Source organism: Aplidium turbinatum, chromosome 1 (assembly GCF_918807975.1).
Source record: "Aplidium turbinatum chromosome 1, kaAplTurb1.1, whole genome shotgun sequence".
In the NCBI taxonomy this organism is placed as follows: Eukaryota; Metazoa; Chordata; class Ascidiacea; order Aplousobranchia; family Polyclinidae; genus Aplidium; species Aplidium turbinatum.
The window spans coordinates 34,400,875-34,425,069 of NC_137472.1; the positions used below are offsets into that span (position 1 = coordinate 34,400,875).

A 24,195-nucleotide genomic window follows, 5' to 3' on the forward strand; every position below is an offset into this window, starting at 1 on the left:
CTGACAGTTTGAAGTGAAGCTTCACATTTAATCAAAAACGATTCGTAAGGACAAGTTCTAAGCTCCTGTACTGACTTTTTATTTGTTTGTTCTATATATATTTTGAAACCAACAAGATGCAAATTCACCAATTTTGTATTTTAGTTTTCATGCAGTTTGCACTTTGCAGATGTAAAGTTGCATTGCTCATCAATTAGATACTCTAAAAATTTTACCGTAACTTTTACAGATTTTTTCAATACTGGCTTGTGTAATTTACTAATTTTATAGTAGTTTTTGCATTGAGTCTTGGTAGCTACAATGCATTGTTTCCAGATGGTTGCTATCTTGAATGTCAAGAACTGCTATCCTGAATTTTTCTTCGTCAAACATGTTCATCTTTTCTAATAGATTGAAACAAACGCTTGTGTCTACAGTACACTTGTAAAATGTTCTTTCAGCTCAGTTGAAAGCTGTAGATCTCACTTGCACAGATTTCGTGCTAGAAAGCAATGAAAATTAGAAATTATGACAGTTCCCTCACATAGCTTTAACACTTTCACAGCTACCGGTACTTGATTGTTGCATGTCATTTATTTAAGACTAAACTTCTATGAAAGTTATCATGAATAATGTTTAAAACTTTACATAACATATGTTTGGTATAAAATTTGTTAATTTTATGAATATGTGTTTGAATTTGTTTCCATTTACCTGCCATCTTAAAGAATTATGTTAAAACCGAAGAATCCTACTTTTTTGACATTAACATTTTGATTACTTAACTTCAACATGAATATTGTAAGATTCTCACTCTGTCATTCTCATACAACTATGTTTAATTTTAGTCTACAAGTGTCTGTCTATAGTTAATGTATCTCTTTGGTTGAGTTCCGATTATTATGACCAGAGCTACTGGCCTGCATGGTCATTTTTTGTCTTTTGTATGCTTTTTGCAACGTCAATTTGATGAGTGCTTTCAACTATAATACTTTACAGCTCTATTTAGTGATTTAAAAGTGAAAAAATCCAATGTATTTTGCCTCATGTTTTTTTAATATTTGTCTCAAATGACAAATTGACGAGTTGTTCAACTTCTACATAAAGCTGCAACATGCCAAAGCATACCGTTCGTACAGTGGCTGAAGTTTGTGCTGATTGCAGTTCACAAGGTACCATTGATATTTGTTCTCTTCTGTATACTTGTTGCTTTAACTTATTGACATGGATGCATAACTGAAATGGATATGATTACCTCAATAATTAAGCCACATAACACTTTGTCTATAATTTTTGCTCTTGTTTATCTGATAAAATTGAGTAATTAAAAACAGTTCATAACTTTCTGATGTTGCTTTTTGGTTAGATAAACACTTTGCCACTGTTTAAAAAGGACATCATCCTGATAAACATACAATATATATCATATATATAATATATTATACAATTTTTTTAGTAAAAATAGGAAACTGTTACTCAACATCGTATTTACTTAATAGCATCAGGCTACCATCCCATGTGTTTTAAGTCAAAAGTCTTTAACAGTATTGAAAATTCTCAAAGTCTCAAACTCAAATACGCCGGTCAAATAGGCGCGCACACTGTGGCGTCTGGATATTTAGGTGCAGAGCCCTGTAGCGCCATCCATTTAGGTGCTATTCCTAGTAAAGTCTGCAGATTGTATCAGCTGGGCATGGGCAGGTAGGGCAATGCTTTTCACACAAAATGTTATATTGAACAAAAAAATATGTCATGGCTTTTCTGAATGAAGCTGCTTAAACCGGCAATGCTTTTCACACAAAATGTTATATTGAACAGAATTTTTTTTTAATGCGCGTGTTGAGCATTTATTTGTTGTTTGTCCAGATTTGCGTTGGCGAAAGCTTTATCAATAAATTAAAGTTTCCGAATATGACTGAGTTCACTTTTAGTTAAGTCGAATAATAACTACACTAAATATCAGTAAAAAATATACCGTAGCCTGTATTCAAGCGGGTGGTAGGTTTGAGTGAAGGGTAACTTAGTTTTCTGTCAAACCCCAACTAGGTTTATTAACGAGCAAAGTCGCACCATTATGCTTGCAACTTGTAGCCAGGGTTTATATGCCCTATAAAAATGTATTCATGTAATAAAGCGTTGTCTCACACTTACTCGCAAGAATTGCCCTACCTGCCAAGCTGATACAATCTGCAAGCTTTACTAGGAATAGCACCTAAATGAAAGGGCGCCACAGTGCTCAGCGCCTAAATATCCTGACGCCACAGTGTGCTCGCCTATTTCAGACCCATCTGTGCTACCACTCCCTACCAGTATATAATTATTATATATGATTGTGTCCGAAAATATGGGAGCAAGTCTTTTAGGCGAGCACACTGTGGCGTCAGGATATTTAGGTGCTGAGCACTGTGGCGCCCTTTCATTTAGGTGCTATTCCTAGTGGGTCTGCTACTATTCAATGAGTCCGATTCGGTGAGCTCCTAACCTCTAACCCCTAACCCTAAAACGGCAATGACAATTAGGCTATGGTACCCGATAATTTAAAAAAAAAATGAAAAAATCCCCCATTAAGGGATCGGACTCACCGAAACGGGCTATTCCGAGCACAGATAGTCCAATCAATCTGCTTCTCAGTTGCAGAAACTGTATGAAATGAGTTGAAATTGCTCAGGTTTACTTTCACGCTTGTTTGTTTTTAGATCCTTCATGGGCATCAGTCAACCGTGGAGTTTATATATGCAATGATTGCGCTGGAGTTCATAGAAATCTTGGTCGGCATGTGTCACAGGTGATGGCATCAATCAGTGAATGTTTAATATTTTACAGATAACTATATAAAGTGTATAATATATACTTCAGAAGAAGTCTTGAAGCTTGCGCTATTTTTTTTGTCTTTTTTTAAATTTAAAGTTCGTAAGTGATTCTATGTTGAAGATGTTTTTAGTTTCACCTGCTTCCTCTATGTTGAAATTATGTCCTGTGTTCTCAATAACGGTAGCTTTTCCTTATTTTCATTCCAACGTTGCTTATTGAACGATAAAGCAATTTCTTGAATACTGAAAAGCTTGGGTGTTCATTGTTCAACTGTTCATTGTTCATCAAGACGATTATCGCTTCTTGCACTAGTTGCAACGAGTGCAATCGTTGCGCACTCGTTGCAACTAATGCTGGAAATTTGCTGTCTTTTTGCTTTATTATTGACTTTCATGAAGTGTAACTCTTACATATAATATGAAAGATTGTGGAATATCAAAAGTTCAGTAGTTATAGAAAATTGCTATGTTTTATTATATAGTTTTATTTTTAACTGATTCTTGTTTCAAACATTCCTATCAAAAGCAAACACCGTAACATTTTTTAACCAAATCAGGTCAAGCATCTTCAACGGAGTGTTTGGCATCAAAATCAATTGAACATGGTTCAACAACTTTCATCAGTTGGTGCTAACTCGATATGGGAGCACTCCTTGTTGGATCCAGCTCAAGTGAGAGGAGGAAAAAGGAAGCCAAATCCTGGTGACCCTGTCCAGTATGTTATGTTATTGTTCTAAGATTGCTTGTTTTTGTTTCGTGCTGCGTTCATTGCATACTCTGATTATATCTCAGCACTGCCAAAGATGGACAATTTGTTAGTTAGCTGCAAATGATAACTGCTTTTCGAAAATTTTTACTAAGGATGAAAGGAAAAGTATATCGGAGCTGTGTGCGGCCTGCAATGCTATATGGTAGCGAGACATGGGTATTGAGAGAGAGTGAACTGGCAATCCTGAGAAGAACGGAAAGGTCAATGGTGAGAGCAATGTGTGGGGTGAAAACGAGAAGGGAAAAAAGGACTGAAGAATTGTTGGATATGCTAGAGATGAGAGAGACCATAGACCAACTGGCAAGGGCAAATGGAGTAAGATGGTATGGACATGTGATAAGGAGGGAGGAAGGAAGTTTTCTTAGAAAGGCACTAGATCTAAAGGTGGATGGGAAGAGGAAACACGGTCGTCCAAGAAGAACGTGGAAACAACAAGTGAAAGATGAATTTAAAAAGTCGGACTGAAGGAGGAAGATGCAAGGGACAGGGTGAAATGGAGAAAAGGGATTAAAACAATTGCTGTGCGGAAACAATCGGCCACCCCCACTAATGGGGAACAAACCGACGATAGATGATGATGATGATGAAGTTATGTCTCCAATACAGTGGCATTGCCATGAAATCCTTGGCAAAATCCAGTGGTCCCCAAATTTTTTGCTGCGTCTCCCCTTTGTCACTTTCGAAACACTATTTTTGTCTCTATTGATTTATTGGATGAATCTTTATCCTCGGACTGAGAAAGCTTCTTGCAGAGCTTAATCCTGGTAGTTTCTCATTTACTTGTAGAGGCTTTGAATCACTGACGCATGCCCGGTCACCGAGTTTGACAGAGGGAAGTTTTCGATTGTTGAAGTCTTATTGCCGAGGAATTGTTCCATCCATTAGATGCCGCTGAATGGAGAGCAGTCCTTAACTTACCCCGAGAGTCGAACCAGCGCCGCCCGATGTCGATGCTTCTTCGTTCCAGAAGTCACGCGCTAACCAACTGAGCTATCGGGGCGGACTATTCACACGTATGAAGCAAGAACAATCACAAAACACAACAGATTTATTTGTATCCTGCGAGGTTTCACAGGCAATTATTTTGAAAATTGCTCTACCGCTTAAGGCACAAGTTTGTTTGTCATGAAACGCTTGTGTTTGGTGAAGTAACACTTTTTTACAAAGTTATGAATATGATATATAAATGGTGGCTTCAGTCGTCAATTTATGAAAAAATTGAAACCCACTAACATTTAGTAAGAGTAAAAATGTGTGAGACGAGATGGACGATACAATAGTTTACACTATGGTATGCAGAATGATAAAGAAATGAGCTGGAAGCCTGGTCAAAATATTTGATTTTTTTTTTGTCACTTTTTTCCTAAATAAGATAATGCCCATGATTGCTTACTGTAAGCCTTGTAAGGTCGTATATCAGTCTTCGATAGCACAACTAAACAGCATTTAGCCAGTTAGTATCCTTTGTAAGACATGCTGCAATATTCTTAGTTGCTGATTTTAATATTTTGGATGGATGTGGTCTGGGGAATTATAATACCCTCCTTGGTCGATTCGGTATCTCTCCCACTTGGCTGCAAGCTTCTAAGACAAAATTGAGAACAAATCACCCAAAAACAGAAGTTAGTCTCTTGTTTGATACGATAGGCCACGGGACCTCTATTTTGTGTCAGTGTAGTGCGACAGCGCAAGTGGCCAAAATTATATACATAAGTATTGGCTGAATCGACGATTGCCTTCCCAGCGGAATAACTGGCCTCCACCAACTTGATGACTCCACGAAAATTGCTTCTGTTCATAGTGTTATCTTGCTGATTAACTTTCTGCTTTATATGGACAAACGGTGAACATTTGCCAGCAACGATTACACTTCGTTGATGGTTTAGTACTTTTCTCCCTTTGTCTAAATTTGCCCCCCAATCGCCCCCTTTCGACTTTTTACCTCCCTAAATATTCCTCAAAAATCTCCCTCCCGGTGCGATTCCTCACTTTGGGAAAGCTGGATAACGAATCGTCTATCGAGGTCACAACTAGCGTTTCAGGCTGGCACCTTATTCACCACATGATTGACTATTTTAGTATTGAAACGCGTTGCAGTTTAAGTACTTTGTCGTGTAACCTCGCTCATCTCTGCTTGATGAGCATAGCAGCGTTGAGTTCATAATTTCCGGCACATTGCCATATCAGTAATTACAGGTTAACAAGCAGCTATTCGGGCTTTGTCCAACCATATAACAAAAGTTTTGGTTGCCGATGTTTTGAATTGAAATGATGTTTGTTGTTCTAAGTCATGTTCGCTGACCTCTTGACTCACCGAAGCATTTTTAGCTCCACGAAGAACGAGTTTATTCGAGCAAAATACGAGCAACTTGCATTTGTTCATCGGCCTCCGCGTCGGGATGATGATGACCTCGGGAGGCAGTTGCACTCCAGCGTTCGCACCGCCAACCTGGACACAAGCTTGAGGCTGCTCTCGCTCGGAGCGCGAGCAAACTTTTTCCACTCAGTAAGGGCTGTTTAAAATTTAAATCTCGAGTTGGCACTGTTCAATTACTGGTTGATGCAATATAAAACACACCATGTTGTTTCTACTTCCGATAATTTCACGATTTTCACTTGTTTGGTTAGTTTCCTGTCTTGCAACGTGTTTACGCTTTTAAGAAAATTGGACAAGTTGGAAATAGCTCTATAAGCTTTGATTTATAGATATGTGTCCGCAAGCGCATTTGAGATCTGTAGCTGCTTTCCAATTATTTTTAGCACATGGCGTAGATTTCGAAGATCAATAAATTATTCAGCACGCGTCATGATTGTACGCAACAAAAATGGCACATCAGATGCTGGCAATAGTTTTTCAATTTTGTCTTACGTCATCGGTTAATGGTAAAGAAAAGATGACGTGGATCAATATAACACAGACTGACAGATTACTCCTTTTTCATATTGATTCAACGTCTTCGAGTTTACTTAATTTCATGCCGATCTACTGACTCTTTTCCTTGAACATGCTTTGCCAAAAGAATGAGACGTTCGGTGACCTAACCAAACTTTTGCATTTTAGTGATCAAATCCAGTAATAACCGGTTTGTGTAGAAAATAAAGTGAAACTTCTGCCGAACATGTTGAAATACGACGCTGTAAGCAATTTTATTTTTCCAGGAAAAAGGAAACACCCCACTTCATGTCGCATCCAAAGCTGGTCAAGCATTGCAAGTTGAACTTCTTGTCACGTACGGAGCTGATCCTGCTGGCCTTGACAGCAACCGGCAAACCCCGGAAACTCTTGCTCGACTAGAAGGCCATCATGACCTCGCAGACCGGTTGGTCGAACTGCAATACGAGTTGTCGGACAGACTTTCGTATTTTGTTTGGGGTTTAAAACCAGGTTAGTACTTCTATTTATTATCAGTACACTCTTTCCTATGTCAAGTGCACATTATACTGGAAATGGAAATGTATGTTTTATTTTTGTCTTAGCCTGCCTATCACACACCTTTGGTGACTGTTGACGATGAATCTCGTGAATAATTATATAGGCTACTGTGTATGTTTTCTGCTTTTAACATTGATTTAATTATGAATATGTCGCTGAGTAAATAGTTAAGGTGAATACTGAATAGCCTATGAACTATGAAGACAATGCACTGTTTAATAAAGAAAAGTCAAGTTTTGCCAAAGATTGTTATGTGTATTGTGTAGTGCATTTTTTTGAATTTATTTCTAACAACATACACAAAGCAAAAGAAATAAAAATGTCTAACCCCAACTGTACTGTCTGTATCTTGGAAAATGTTCTTATTTTTTTTCCCTTGTTGTTGGTCAGTTTGCCACATCACTGATACTGACGTCATTTTTCGTCTTCCAACAGATCACAAGCTCAAAAATCATTACACCATTCCCAAGTCACGTGACAATGGAGTTGGAATGGATGGAAGGAAACGACTACAAGCTGTGAGTTCAAGCTGTAAAAAGTTAAAATAGCAACGTTAGAGCAATGCAGAAAGGGCATCTTCTTTTGGTTGTTCCATCGTTTGTGTTGAGAGTAAATACTTCTTCCTCAACAAAAACTTTTGCAATTCTAATTGTTTTCTTTTGCTTGCGTATTCTACAATGTCTTGTTTTTTCTTTGTTAGATTATTTACTTTTGTTTCGGAAGCAGTTTGCATTTGTTGTTTGCTTAACTGAAAAATCAATTTGCCAATAACATTCGCGTTTATTTGGCAGGTCTATGTATTGATCGATTCTGACAACGTTAAGTTTCGAAAACAAATTGTTATGTTGCATTGCAGTAGTTAAAACTTTGGGAACTTCAAAACTTGAAAATGTAACTTTCCTTGTTGCTACTGAACCTTTGGGGAATATAATTATATACAAGATTTTCATAAGTTTCTCTTGGTTGCAGAGAGTAGGGTTACTATGAGTTTTTTGGGTGTTGCTATTACTTTTTCTACCAGCAACTGCGCCCACTTAATTGATAACACTTTCGGTAGAAGTGCTCGCTATTCATGCGCCACGATAATTGCCGCCGTCCTTTGCAGTTGAGCAACCAAATATTCGAGGAGCTTGCCATGGACGTCTACGATGAGATAGATCGTCGGGAAACCGAACGAATATGGCAAGAATTGAAGCATAGTGGAGGGAAGATTCCCCCCACTGCTGACCATGTCGCTGTGCCCTTTCTCACTGTTAACCCAGAATACTCCACCACCCGGTATGCACCCAACCTCTAAAATCCATCTTTTTGCATTGATTTAACGTATTCAGTGCAGTGGTTGAGTCAATAACAGTAATAACAACACACGTTATATTCATACTACAGTTACTACATAGGCTTGTAGCAGTGTTGTGTATCAAGCAGTTCCAAATTTAGATATTTTTTCGTTTGGTCCACATCATGCAAAAAGGTCCGCATTTAATTCAATGTTTTCGTTCATTTTTAACGCATTTTTACCATGCAACCTTGGCTGTAACAACGATCATTTCGACTATCAGCTTCAAAATGTGAAATAAAACGATAGACATATTTTTCTGCAGCAACCAAGGCCGTCAAAAGCTGGCCCGGTTCACGCAGCGAGAGTTTTCCACACTGATAACCGACCTACTTTACGACGTCATTAGAAGGCAGTCTCTGAACGGCGGTGAGTCCAGTATTGACTTGTTGGCTTCATATTTGTACATCGTAAAAGTGGGATGGACTTTGCTAAACATCTGCGATGAAGACCGATTGATGTGCCGCCTCGAACAAGTTGACATTGTATTTAAGTAGTTTTAATGTGATTATTTGTCAATAGGTTCTCTAATCTCTACCTTATTGGAATTTTGTCGCTCACTGTTTTTTTTTTGTTTCGTTAAAGGTTTGAGCGAATTTGTGAGTTTCAATCAAACGGTTGACATGGCCAAAGAAGATCCAATTTACGATCTACCGCCAGATGGCAACCTTGATTACCAGTCGATTGAAGATTCAGCCGGTGAGCAATTATTCCGCGTTCTGCTGAAGAGATAATCTATTATGTGAAGTGTTCTCTTGCTATAAGGTTGTGATCACTCGAAACTCATAATTTTGATTCAGTTTCTTTGATTTGCTTGCTGAGATGCATTAAATGAGGCTGGGAAAATAGTAAGCGGTTTTTGTAGTACTGTAGTAGTAGTATATCAGTCCATAGAAATTTTTGACGAAAATACCAAGACATAAGCTTTCCAGCATTATTTTGAGGTTCTTACGATATTCCTACTGCCCAGCCTATTTTAATACTCTTGAATAAGCTCTGGTGCTTGATCATTGTGAAAGTCCAAAGACGAGCAATAAGTCACTTCGATTCATGTTCGTCATTTTGCTGTAGAGAACTTTCGAACAGAAAAAGCAACATTAGGCGGCCATTGTTCCATTTGGTCGTTGTGTCTCACGCACAGCGGGTTGCTTGCAGCCAGAAAAAGTTGGCGTTTTACATAAGTTTGACATAGAAATGATGTGAAAAGGCAACTTTTTCTATCTGGATCTCGTACTTTATTCCATTAACAAGGAACCATAGCTGCCGTAGTCATTGGTAGTACAGGGTGACCCAAAAAAATGCCACCCATGAAAATGTCAATAAAATCAATAATGATTAACCAAATGCTTTTATATTTCAGATTTATGTAGAAGAATCATGCCTGTAAAAATAAAGTATTTTAGAAATGCCTTGGACAGTTGAAGAAAAGACTTTTGTGTAGAATCGTATTTTGAGACGAAATCGATAGTAGCAGTGCAAGCCCGATTCAAAAAAAAGTTTCGATGTCGTGATTGTCCGGACAAAAAACTCGTGTACACCTGGATCCACAAGTTCCGAGCCCACGGAACAATCTTAAACTTAAATGCCAAGAGTAGCAGAGCTACCCATTCTGGTCGGCCTAATAGTTCTTGACCCCAGATCAATATTGATGCTGTCAGGGATTCGGTTGGTCACAGTCCAAGCAAGTCAATACGGCGCCGCAGCCAAGAACTCGCAATTCCTTGGGAGTCAATTAGGAGGATCTTAGTGCAGGATCTGCAATTGTATCCCTATAGAATACAGATTAAGCATAAACTTACTCAAAGGGATAAGGAGATGCGTGTAGTGATGTGTCGATGGTTCTGTGACAAGATCGACGAGGACCCACACTATATGGACGATGTTTGGTTCTCTGATGAGGCTCACTTTCTATTGTCTGGATATGTGAACTCAAAAAACAACATCTTCTGGGGAACAACACTTCCAGAGGACTGTCTGCAAAGGCCACTTCATTCCATCAAGTGTACAGCTTGGGTTGCAATCTCCAAGCATGGAATAATTGGGCCATTTTGGTTTGAAGACAAGAACCAACATTCACTCACAATCAATACGGAGCGTTATCTAGGGGTTCTTAGGAAGTTTTGGACAGCCTTGGGTAGACGTAGAGGTGTTGTGAGGGATGAACAATGGTTACAACAAGATGGAGCAACTCCCCATACTTCAAATGACTCACTGCAATGGCTGCGGGAACGCTTTGGTGATCGTCTCATCAGTAGGAGGTGTGATCCTGAATGGACCTCACACTCGCCGGACCTCATCCCCTCCAGATTTTTATCTGTGGGGTTATCTCGAAGATAATGTCTACAAGGACAATCCCCAGACTATCCCTGGACTGAAGACAGCCATCAGTGCCAAAATCAGGACAATTTCTAGAGAGGAATGCGCCAGAGTAATTGACAATTTTGCACGTCGCATCCAGGTGTGCTTGCAACGCAAAGGTGGACATTTAGAGCACATCCTTGAACGGCACTAAAACAAAGATGGTTTGTCAGAAATCATTGAAACTGGGTAGACAATGTAGACATGTCAGGCAAAGCATGAACTTTATGTGTACCAAATATGGATGAAATACAAAAAAGAGTGTGCATTTCGTTGATGTTTTCATGGGTGGCATTTGTTATGGGTCATCCTGTAATATGGTCTGCGGTAATTTCAGTTGATGTATTATTGTATTTTCTATTCGAAAATTATTGATACGAAATGACACTTGCAAATATTTTCATATTTTAAAACTGAATAGACTTCCCTGCTAGAAAAAGTTGCTGTTTTGACGTCGTTCCATTCTAAACTGCGTTTACTTTGTGAGGCTTCGTTTAATGAAATCATTTAAATTGTCTTCACAGCACGACTGACCCAGCCTCATCCGAATTTCGTTCCCATGCATAAGTTCATCGCTCTCAAGCAGAAACTCATCGAGAAAGACGAAGAACTCAGCAAATTGACAGAATTAAACAGAGACCTCTCAAACAAGGTCTGATGTTGCAATGTTTTAATTGATTTTGCTTGTTCATAATCCAACTTGAAGTTGACTGTTTGATCAATGTCAGTTGTATGAATTTTATCGACTACGCAAAATAGTTTTGTTGGTGATGTTGAAAGTAATTTGCCCATTAAATATCCGAGGTGGCAAAGAAGTAGCACAGCATTATGGTTTTCAAATTTTAGTCCTTTACATTAACTCCACTTGTTGCAATACTTCCATTTTAACTGTTGCAAGCAAAAGTTGTACCGTTTGCTTAAACCTCGCCCGGTTTAAGTTATGAAACAAAGGTTTCACTGACGCAATGACGCATAATTATTGTTTTGTATTTTTTTAATCTATTCTAGACAATGCACTTTTTTGGCGCTGCGTCAAAAACTTTACAATTTGTTCCGTTTTGTTGGTGTCTTTATTGTCTGATTGATGTAATTCAACCGAAGATGTCGATATAGTAGCTCGAAGTGGACGATTCAATCTAATCACTGTGTTGTCAATCATCTGCATGTGATGGAGGCCCACAAAACAACTTCTCTACCAAAGTTATGCCTTTTATTCGTCGTCGTCTGAGCTTCTGGGGCCCGAGGGTCTATCCTTTTACCACCCCAGATTCACGATGTTCCCGGACTACACTGGAAGTCTGCTAGAGAGCAGCCAGTGTTTAGTTTCATCATCCATGACGCGCAGATCTTCCACTCCGTTAGGTGGCTTAAAGATGGTACAGTCATTGATGATGTGGTCTGCAGTCTGTTCCTCGGCACCACATTCACAGGAAGAGGAAGAAGCCATTCCCCATTGGTGCATGGTTGAGCGGAAAAGCCCGACGCCCGTACGGAGACGGTTGAGGCGCACCCATGCCTGTCTCTGTAGTGTCAGGCCGATGGGTCGCTATTTTATCACATCATTCATTAATCTTCCTTCCATTGTGTCACCTTTTTACAGGTTACCAATCTTGCCAAGCAAAACCATGAACTCTTAAAACAACGACAGCAAATTAATCAGTATTCATCCGCGTTCAAGCCGGCGGAGAAATCTGCTGCTGCTGCTGGTCTAAACGCGTCATCGAAGCTTCCGAATGCAAACCTCAGCTCTCTGAGTCCTCGTAGTGGCAGCACCAACAGTCTAGCTCGACCTACATCTGTTTTTAACCCGAATGAATCATGTAAGTTAAACTGTAATGCAACTAGCAAAATCTTTTTTTTTCCATTGATTCAATACGTATAGACGCTGAGCCGATATAAAAAAAATGACCTATTTTCTGGTTGGGCTCGTTGAGTTTATGTTTTAGTGTGATACGTGTGTTTTACCGCAATTGCTGTGAAATCCCTAATTGTGTTTCTGAAAATATCAAGGACACTTCCTCTCTTAAAAAGCAACTGCCTTGAAGATATTTTCACAGTTTTACGATAAACATTTCTTCTACATTAACTTTTGCTCATTATCTAACTACAAGGAATCATCTCGAAGAATCACATCGGTTTTGTCAGTACAAAGATTTTGGTAAGAATAAATGTCCAATTGTTCATGCGCACCAGCAATTCATATCCTCTTTTTTAATGTTTTTGTGCTGATGGATATTTTCAGTTGGAGGAAGCCAATCATCGCTCGCATCCGCTGACAGTCAGCGCAGGAAGACGATTCACGGAGGAGTTATTGGCGATCCATCCTCTCAACATCCTCATGCACCCGGAGGAACGGTGAGACACATCTCCTTGTTTTTTGGCACGGCGTCAAGTAAATTCGCACAGATTGCGTTCATCGAAACTAATTTTTGAAACATCAAACTTATGTAGTGAAGCTATCCAAACAATCTATCGATGCAAACTGGAGTTTCTTTTAAAAACTACAGCCGTCTAACCATCTTATGTTGTATCATAAAATAAGTTTTTGAACACTGTGAAAAGTTTAATGACAAGATCCGTTGTAGCCTACGTCATGTCCAGGAGCAGGCCTAATATACAGTACGGTATGTAAATTATTGATGATTGCTACTATTGCTAGAACAGGGTGTCCGACGTTTTCTTTGTAAACAGTTCTTCGTAAAGCAATTCTTCGTAAGCAATTTTTCGTAAACTTAATTCTTTGTAAAACAATTCTTCCCAAAGCATTTATTCGTGCATGCAATGGAGATTTGATGTATACGAAGAAATGCTTTACGAAAAATTCTTTTACGGATTTCATTTCACCAACAACTGTTTACGAACAATTGTTTTACGAAGAATTGCTTACGAAGAATTGCTTTACGAAGAATTGTTTACGAAGAATTCGCCTATAACCCTAGAACAGATAGTGATGTCAATCGCCACTTGTCACTATGAAACAAGTCAAATGTGCATCTATGGATATAGGGCCAAGGCAGTCAATATCTGTGACTAGCAGAATAGCAGAGCTATAGTCATAGGGATAGGGTTAAGCTGGCTGGGTTTCCGCCGCTGTACAGGCTAACCAAAATCCGTGGTGCCAAAGCTCTCCATATTTGTCTTGTGGGTCAAAAAACAAATTGTGGGAGCACGGTAGGTTTCAAGAAAAAACAGTTTATTTATTAATATAATGTTGTCTTTTCTTGCCTGAAAAGCAGTGCCGTGCATTGTAAGGGAATTTAAGAAAAGACCTTCTAAAAGTTAACTTTACACGATCAGCGCATTGTCTGGTGCCCTTTTGATAGAGCTTTCTCAACAGCCACGTCGCGTCGACAAACATCCATTACAACAACTTGTTGTTGTAAAGCACCTTGAGCAGCAGTTGTCAGCTTGAAGTTTTCAATTGGTTGTGGCAGCTGAAGCATACCAAAGGCAAGTCAATCTACGTGGTTAAACGAAACCAGCAGATAAAATAAGCAAGTAAATGGAAAGTGATTGAGCGAACAATCTCAGATTGAGGGCTTGAATCGAAAGTGCAAGGTGAGCGTTTGCTGACAGAAGCCAAAGACGTTTTATCAGTTAATTCAGTTATCATAACAAAACAATCTAAAAGCGACTTTAGTTTTTGAAAAGTAGTTTGCACAAATCGAAATAACCACTTCCCCGTGTTTTACGATGAAACCAGGATCAGAAAAGTGTTTACTGCAGTCTTGTAACGTATTTAATGTAAAGTGGCGTCCATGCTATATTAAGCAATTAAACGCGAAAAGTAACTATCAAGGTAGAGGGGTAGGTTTGCACGGAAATTAAATTTTTTCTAGAGGTCTTAGATTGTACTAGTGTATTCCAAAACCAAGGCTAATGTTGGATTTAAAAAAAAGCCGATTAATCCCCCCCCCCCCCCCCCCAGCAATAAAAATGGCAATTTGATCTCAAAGAAGTCACAATGAATAATACATGAAATACAATGAATCTTGGCTCGTCTCATTTTGTTGAACAGCACTCCAGCAGACAATCAACTATTCGTGATTGCCAGTGTATTTTACCATGTTAAAAGTTTCACCTTTTTAACTTTGAATAAAAGTTTGTCGTCTTTAAATAATGAACATTAAATCATCACTGGCTGATGTTTAGGAAAATAAAGAAGCTGTTAAGAAACCACCGCGTCTGCGCAACGGCAGTCCTCGCATCCAGACCGACAGTGATTACGACAACAACGTGTCCACGGAATCATCCGGATCCAGGAAAGGGAGTCCTGCTCCCTGTGAAGACGCAACCGACAAGTAGGTTTTATTTTCGGCTGTTTGGTGTTTGTAGTGTTGTACCTGCTTTTCTGTTGCAAATATTGAACATGTTTTTGCATGCTGATCGAACTGTGTTTCAATTAACACGTTGGTGAGGATGGAATAATATGGCGAGTCGCAGATCTCAAACTCATCGGCATCCTCAATATTTCACAGTGCGCACAAGAACGGTACGGACATTGCCAACACAAATGAAAACAACAACGTTGCAATGGAAAAGCTCTCTTCTTCCGACTCCTCTCCTGTCGTCGAGATGTCTTCTCCTCCTCTCAAAACGAAAGAAGACACAGAGCGTGCTGATGGTGGTCCTAAAACGCTTCCGAGCTCCGACGAAGTGATCAGGAAAACCGAAACTGTAAGTTGAACAAATTCGTACCTTTTTTCATAATTGGAGAAGTCTTAATAAACTTTTTTGTTTGCAGTGCACGAAAAATATTCAGAATTTGTTGCAAGCTGCGCAGAAAAGCAAGATAGAAAGCTACTTGAAGTGCTCGGAAAACATATTAACTGCTGTGCAAGACATTGTTGCTCTTTTTCCTATTGTAAGTTGTAATATAATTAGTTATTTACCCTCTTTCAAATAGGTACCGATGCCGTAGATTTTCTATTGTTTGCATTTTTTATCTTTTGGATGATTGTTTAACTGTATTTGTTATTCAAGTCCATTGTAGAGTATGTTTGCGAAGGGTTTTTACAGTTGACCGCAACTAGGCCGCCTTGGTCATGTTCGCATCGGTTGTTTTCTCTTTGTTCTGTTGCTATAATTGATCTCTTCGTCAATCGAAAGAAGTTTATATCCCTGACCTGTGACATTCACACTGAGAAGATGTAGATTTCCAAGATTATGCGTTATAGAAATTATCAACTTGAGCTTGTATTAGGGTGCTTACAACCCCCCTGTTTTTTACTTTTTTTGTACTGTTGACTTGTAGATTTGTAAGGATGTTTTGCTGGCCAAAAAATCAGTAGAATTGGGGCGCGTTTATTTGGGCCACCATCCCATTCAAGTTTTCAGGGTTGCCATTTAGTAAATATTGAATTATTTTCACGCTTTTTAGCAGAATTTGTATGTTTCAACAAAATAATATGTATAAAACTCATAAAAAGTATGCCTGTGCGACTACCTATTGTACAGGGAATTAAAAGAATATGCTTGTCTATACGAGATCTCTATGAATTCGCATTTTTTACTTGTTGCAAAAGCTAAAAATACAACTCCAGTGAGCGGAAGTGGTCTAAAATTCTAATTTTGTACTGGAAATTGATCAAGTACATATAGAAAGTTAATACTAGGCTAGTAAGTTTTGCTACATGAAAGTCTGGTATTGAATCTGTGTATATACAGTAACTGCAAACTTTTACTAACACATTTTGTCACAGAAAGCAATGTGGTGGACTTGCACTAATTTGTGCAAGAGGATATTTGTTTTTTCTCTTTCTCAAATTAGGTACGTCTTTTCTGTTGGCTTCCACTAGTTGTAAAGTGTTTTGATAGTGTTCAGTCGTTTCTGGCACTTATGTAGATAATCGGTGCTCAGTTTAACTCCACGTTCAGCCACTTCATTTGTGACATTGATGGGCCAACATTGTAAACAGCTTTCTAATACGACTCTGATTCAGACCATTTCTCTACTGATAAAGGAAGAAAATCATCATTTATCTCTAAAATAGAGAAAAAGAACCGAGAGTCCTTTGTGATAAAATCTGTCAGTTTTGATTCCAGATTTATTTCTGATGGAAAACGTGGTTTCCCGTAGCTAGCCAGTGCCAAACCGATCTGCTGGTGTAAAAACAGGATCTGTCGGTTTTACCTGTATCAGTTCATCAGCCATTTGATGTTTTTCCACTTCCTGAATTTCAGAGCTGAACAGTGCGAGTGGTACCATCTCAGCAGAGAGATACCAAAAGTGAAGTTTGAAGCTACGTTCAGCAGCATCTGATATCAACTTATGTACTGCTCCATATCTGAGAATGTTCTTGTACATAGTCAAACAGTTCCAAGGAGCATCTACAGCAACACTACACCAAAACCAATATGCACAGTAGACGAGTGAAATAAAGTTCATGAGATTGTTCACTGTTCAGTTTAGCCACTTGTGTAACTGATGTGATAGTTCCCTTAGGTAACTTAGCTATTTGATTTTCCAGGAGCACCAATTTATAAGAATTAATCCATCTGGCCTTTGTGTAGCCCCAGGACGGTAGAATTTCACATTTTGTAGACCAGGACTGACATAAGCAATACGGTACATAAGTTTATAAGTTCTTTATTTATGAACAACGTCATCTTTTGAGGTTCTGAATGAGATCATGTGTTGTTACAGGAAAGCTGTTGATATCCATTATCCAGTGTACTTAGCAGTTAGCCACTGCCGTGTGGAATAGAATTCCAGTTCTTGGGGAGTCTCATGAAGATGCTCATTTCTGGTGATTTTAAAACCTCTAGCTTAAAATCTTCAAAGATAGGTAACACAACGATTTCACCGATGTGATGTAAACAACCTGACCAGAGAAGAGCACGTTCCTTATCTTAAGAGCTACAGCAGAAACAGTTTTTGTGTTTCTGTTTTAGAGTATTTTTGTCGTTTTTCTGTACACTCAGAATCCTATTTTTCCCCTTCGGACTCGTGCGAATGAAATAGAGTCACATCCGGCTATTGTGGCTGCCCTGTCTGTCATCATTGATTTCAAGAAAGATATGCCTGCAGGATTTGATATAAGCTCCTCAGAGTTTTTCAGCCTTACAGGGAACGTTTTTGACAAATACGCTTTATAGTCATTGCGTTTTGCATGCGCAGATGCACTTGTTCGACGTGCTTTCGGTATTTTCCATAACTTCTCATTTTCTGCCAAGAGTTTGTTTATCTTTTGGCAACAAGTCTGTTCCGCTAACATTGGAGTTCCATCTTTTTGATAAAACGAGACAATTTGTACATACACCATTTTTGCTGCATCATACTTAGTGCGATTCTCACTAAATCCATCTTCAACATGAAATATGATGCTTCGCAATACCTGCCGAGTAGTAAGCAGACGATTGCCTGTAATTGTCACATCCTCCTTTGTCACAGCATTTCCCAGGCCATTTATTTCCGTCTGAAGTGTTGTGGAAGCCATGTGACTGGCCTCAGATTTCACGGATTGACGTTACGGTACATCTCTTCCAAAATGTATACAACTGAACGAAAACAAAATGATGATAGTGGCTGTTGCTGACTTGGGAAGTAGACTTTTATCTATAATAATCCTATAGTATACAACTGTACATTCGTATATACTTGAAGACTTAAACAATAAATACCGGTACTATTAATACTGCAAAAAGCGCTCAAAACCAAGCAAAAAGCCAAGTAGAGCGAATTGCATCAAATATAGTTACTACTCACTAAAAACTTCTACAGCCTGTTTCACCCTAAAAGAGGGATCATCAGAAGGTCCTTATTCAAATAGAAATGAAATGAAATTGATTCTATTTGAATAAGGACCGTCTCATGATCCCCCTTTTAGGGTGAAACAGGCTGAAGAAGTTTTTAGTGAATAGTAACTATATTTGATGTACTTGTAGACTTATGTTTCTAAAACAAAAGAAAAAGAAGCAAATTATTACAAAAAAAAGGAAAAAAATTTCCAATTAAGCCTACAGTAGATATCTGGAAACTTTGAGTGGATGGTGGCCCACATAAATATGGTCCGATGTCATTGATTTTCGAGTCTAGAAAGTTTTTCCACAAGTGGAACATCCTCACAAATCTACAAGTCAACACTTCGGACATGTTGACTGATTTGTTGGACCAAAATTTCCGACTCCGGAATTTTTAAAGGACCCAATCCAAAGAGATTTTTATGAACTCCACGACAGACTTCATGGTTTTGATAAAATTCCCTTACCCTGGAGTAATTGTGAAAAAGAGCAAAATGTCGCTGAAGGGAAAAATTCACTTTCACTGTTTCTGTGCAACCAACTCTACAGCCTGCTTTTCAACGTATTTTTGTGGTAAACCTTTCATAATATTTTAAGAAAGGTGTATTGTGAATACATCACAAGCGGCAATGTTTTATTGTGTTTAGAAAAAATCAAACAAACTAACAACTAGGACTTGGTGACTCGTGGTGAATATTAGTTTTTGCTTGTCACTACAATTATCCTCGCAAAAGTGTGAAAAAAACGTCAAATCAAAGTTATTTTGTTATTCTTGCGTAGTTTGGATCGTTTTTCCTTTCGATTGAGAAATCGTATATGAGTTGGTGCATAGAATGTTTCAAATTGGCTGCCAAGCCTGCTTTAAAGTTTAAAAGTAGTTTGATTTGTTTTGAAAATATTTTAAATCTATGCGTCGTTTTGTACGTTTGTAGGAGACTGAGAGCGAAGAAATGTCGTCGGTAATAGCCAGGCTGGGCGAAGGAGCCGAAAAGTTGCGAAACCGCTGTCGGGAAATTACCGAGCAGGGTTTGGCTGTGAATTCAAAACAGGTAACATTGTCCACCTAATCTGACTATGCGCATACCGCACGACCTGTCGGGTATACAACACGTCATCCGTCGTTTAATGGTGTCACTGTCGCGATACTGGAACGAGAGACGTTAAACCGTATAAAGGTAGAAACCTATTTCACACGCAGCATTGTTTTGTTGCAGTATTGCAACAATTTTTAAATGACATTGTTTCCAAGCATCGGTGTTTACCTTAAAGAACAACGTTGCAGAAGAATGAGCCGCTTACCTTATTCGTCTTGTTGTTGTTGTTTTTGATTGGTTTCTAATGCGAAAAGTTTCTGCTATTTCAGGTTACTGAGGAAGTCATCAAAAACGCGTACGAGATTGCAAAAGCTGAGAAAGAACTTGTCACTCTGACAACGAAACTCCAATCAGAGATCTCCGCGCCATCTTCAATTTAAATCCTCCTCATTTCTCGTCTTCTCGCTCCGATCACTTCTCCGTTACAGACGTTTCAACTGCCTGGTGCTTGTTGCGGAATCGATCCACCGATGAATGTCTTGTAGTAATTTGTAACATTTCATTTTTTGCTTACTTTAGATTTTCCTCTAAAGAGATTTTCTATCGGCCCTTTAGTGATATTTGTGCCGTTTGTAAAGTGCGCCTGGAACAGAGCAGGTTCCGCATTCGCGTATCCTGTTTGATAAGACAAAACAATGTATTCTTCAGTGTGAGAAGCCTATAACTCAACTTTTAAACTCCGTCCTTTCTACATTGATTCGGCATCCGCAAACGCTGAATTACTGTTCTTTAGTATTTCTGCTATTTTCTATTATTATTGATTGTGCATCTTGGGCAGTAGTTTTGTTTTCTAGAAAGTTTTGTGACATTGCAATCGTGTGCAAGCAATCCAATAACGATGTCGCAGCGGCAGACTGCTCAAGGAACGTACCATAATGTTGAATTACATGGACTAATTCTAACTGATAAATTGTTTGCAAGGAACCTGAAGCACATTTTCACAAACTCACTTACACGCTTCTACGTCACTCCTCACAGCTTACGTCTGGCTTGTAACGAAGCGACGATCTCCAAAGTAATTTGAAACACAAAAAAATAATAAGATCTGGTTGTTCTGTCTTTTCAATGCTCAAACCTCTTTAATCGCCTGGTGCTTATTTTGACAGCTGTGTGTCAGTATTTATGTTTTTTCGTTACGGTTAAACGCCGTTCTTGCATTTTACTGTGCAAGTTTAACCAAGTCAAGTCGTGCATTCATACAACATGTACTACACGTTGAATCAACGTAAAAAAACGATGGATTCTGCTAGTCGGGATGACTCCGGCTTCGTGACGGTGCGTAGCTGATTTGTGTAAATTAATCTCCATCTTGAATGATCATTTGAACTACTGTAAATTTTTTGCATGAATAATTGTAATACGTTTTGTAGAATCCAGACTTTATTGTAACTTGTAAGCTAACTCCAGCCAAACAAAATTACGGTTCTAACGCTATATTTCAGTCACTGAGTTTCTTTTTACTGTATTTGTCTTTTAAGGTATCAGAAGAAAATGTCTGAACTTTTTTCTTTAAGAATCATGTGCTTGAGTTTGAGGACCGCTTGCTATAACTGTTTAATCGTTTGTCGTGAAACTATTTTTAGTAATTTTTGTTGTTTTTTGTTTTATTATTCACGGTAAATTCGTGATTTTTCTTGTAACAAAACATGAATGTATTGATTGATTGATTGAATCTTTATCCTCGGACCTGGAAAGCTTCTTGCGGAGCTTAATCCTGGCAGTTTCGCATACTTGTAGAGGCTTTGAATCACTGACGCAGGCCCGGTCACCGAGATTGACAGAGTGAAGTTTCCGATTGTTGAAGTCTTATTGCCGAGGAATTGTTCCATCCATCAGATGCCGCTGAATGAAAAGCAGTCCTTAACTTGCGTTGCTCAAGTGCGCATCCCGAGAGTCGAACCAGCGCCGCCTGATCTTGAAGCTTCTTCATTCCAGAAGTTACGCGTTAACGAACTGAACTATCGGGGCGGAGTTTGCGTGCTGTGAAAACTTTGTTGCAAAAAAAAATTGACACTTCAGTAACACCACAGCATACAGTAATAGCGAACATCGAGTGAACGAAGTGTTTACAAAAAATATTTTTTAGCCTTTTCGTGTAGTGGCAACATCAAATGCCATATGCGTCATTTGTTTACTCATTTCCCGAGATGACGCTTTTGACCTGCCTAAGAGGGTCATGTAGGCTAGTATCTAAACATAGGTTACGGCACCTTATGTTTGAATTAGGGAACGTTCAAATATTACGTAACGCTTTTTTTCCGAATTTTTGACCCCCCCCCCCATGTAACGCCAACGTAGCGCTTTTTTCAATCCCCCCCTCCCCCATGTAACGCTTTTTCACTACGAATTCAGCACAAAAAACTTCCATTCCGTACTCGAATGCGTAACGTTTTGCATGAATCCCCTTCCCCCCCGATGTGACGCTAACGTAACGCTTTGCATAAACCCCCACCCCCTCCCCCTCGAAGGCGTTACGTAATATTTGAACGTTCCCTTAAGGGAATGCAGGAATTTGTCAAGTCATTAAGGTCATAAGGACCCGATTGAAGAAAAATGGAAGACGCCATAATCAAATTTCACCCTTGTTTGAAATCATTAGTGATGCATATCCAAGGGTGTCCCACTTATAAATGGGACACCCCAATATCCATGTATTCTTATTCAAGTCAAGGAAATCCGAAATTCCCATCAAGTTAAACGTTAGATTCCCGCTCAAGACGCATGGATTTACATTATGCAAACTAATGATCACAAAACATAGTCTAATTTTTTTTATAGTGAGGGTTTCATGACAAACGCAAAAGTAAATCAGGGGTTCCACGATGACAAAAAGTATCAGAGAATGTTGAAAACCGCTGCTACAAAAAAAATTTTGAAGCTTCCTGCTGTCGCAAACCAAACTATCTTCGTTAGGTGCCGTTGGTAGCTGTTGTTGAAAAGCGCTGCACACACCAAGATTTGAGCTAACCTACATTGTCTTCCACTCGCACACCAATGTTAGTGAACAAATTAAGGCTTATGGAGGCTATCTTTGATATTAGTTGCAATTTCGTTTGGTTGTACACTTGAGCAACGCACGTAAAGGACTGCTCTCCATTCAGCGGCATCTAATGGATGGAATAGTTCCCCGGCAATAAGACTTCAACAATCGGAAACTTCACTCTGTCAATCTCGGTGACAAGGCCTGCGTCAGTGGTTTGAAGCCCCTAAAAGTATGCAAAATTGCTGGGATTAAGCTCTACAACAGGGCTACTCAACTGGCGGTCCGAATCCGGACCTTCTGAGTGTTGAAGGTGGACCTCGGGCTTCCGGAAGAATAACTTTATTGCCACATTTTAGGGCCTCTTAAAACAGATTTCCATTAGGGAAAAGATTTTTTTTGTGATTATCCAAGGAGCTGAGGGCTTCGCCCCCAGACCCTCCAACGCTTTGCTGTCTTCTCTGATGTGCGATCCACACAGCTACACTACAAAGAAACACAATACATTTTTTCCTTTTTTATTTCTTTGTTTGTGTCAGACAAAAGTTCAAGCTCGTGTTACACACTACCGGAAAAGTGTTTCGGTGCTCGTACTGGTTGTTTAACTTTCGTGGTTGCATGTGAAATGTCCGCCCCGATAGCTCAGTTGGTTAGCGCGTCACTTCTGGAACGAAGCTTCAAGATCAAGCGGCGCTGGTTCGACTCTCGGGGTGTGCGCTTGAGCAACGCACGTTAAGGACTGCTCTCTATTCAGCGGCATCTAATGGATGGAATAGTTCCCCGGCAACAAGACTTCAATTCACTCTGTCTTCACTCTTCACGGAAACTTCACTCTGTCAATCTCGGTGACCCGGCCTGCGTCAGTGATTCAAAGCCTCTACAAGTAGCCTATGCGAAACTGCCAGGGATTAAAGGGCGGGGAAACCCAAATTAACTTTTTGCGAGTTTTTTGTTTCAGCGTGATGTCATTGTGTACAACATGCGTTTTAGCAAAAAAAATCCAAATTTTGTTGCCCTCGTCTCGCTAAGGCCGCTTTTGTTTGATACCCGTTTGCGAGGTCTCGCGCGCATCAAGCTGTGATGCTGTTCGCTGTGACGTCACAAGGTACATATAGTTGTGGCCAAAAGTTTAAGACCAGACTTGATTTATGACTATTTTTGCATTACTTCAAAATACTGCATCATATATTGTTTCAGTTGCATCATCTTTATGCATCATCTTATATCTGATGCAGTATTTTGAAGTAATGCAAAAATCGTCATAAATTAAGTATGATCAAAAGTGGGAAAAAACTAACCGGAAAAGGCGATCTGGTGCTATGACACTTCCTCAAATGGGCGATCAACCTAATACAGAAAGTAATCACTAAGAAAACAAATCAATAGCTTTTTTTCCCTAAAAGTCTGAACCTTTAATTATAGCCTACTTATTGAAATACTACTGTGACTATTAGCCTGGTCAAATGTTTTAAGGTTCAGACTTTTAGGGAAAAAAAGCTATTGATTTGTTTTTTTAAATCAAGTATGGTCTTAAACTTTTGGCCACAACTATATGTACCTTGTGACGTCACAGCGAACAGCATCACAGCTTGATGCGCAACGAGACCTCGCAAACGGGTATCAAACAAAAGCGGCCATAGCGAGAAGAGGGCAACAAAATTTGGATTTTTTTATTGCTAAAACGCATGTTGTA

At 39.1% G+C, this 24,195-nt stretch overlaps 1 protein-coding gene across 1 annotated transcript; it reads left to right on the forward strand.

Moving 5' to 3' along the window:
- The first annotated feature begins 982 nt into the window (after nucleotides 1-982).
- On the forward strand, nucleotides 983-21,185 carry LOC145775982 (ARF GTPase-activating protein GIT2-like). The gene is made up of 17 exons (XM_082587396.1): nucleotides 983-1,151; nucleotides 2,676-2,764; nucleotides 3,347-3,504; nucleotides 5,887-6,064; nucleotides 6,718-6,943; nucleotides 7,427-7,509; nucleotides 8,097-8,269; nucleotides 8,593-8,696; nucleotides 8,913-9,026; nucleotides 11,210-11,337; nucleotides 12,286-12,505; nucleotides 12,928-13,040; nucleotides 14,838-14,986; nucleotides 15,164-15,362; nucleotides 15,430-15,549; nucleotides 19,361-19,477; nucleotides 19,792-21,185. Exons 1-17 carry the CDS (start codon nucleotides 1,094-1,096, stop codon nucleotides 19,900-19,902), a joined length of 2,340 nt encoding a protein of 779 aa, XP_082443522.1. The 5' UTR covers nucleotides 983-1,093; the 3' UTR covers nucleotides 19,903-21,185.
- The last annotated feature ends 3,010 nt before the right edge of the window (nucleotides 21,186-24,195 follow it).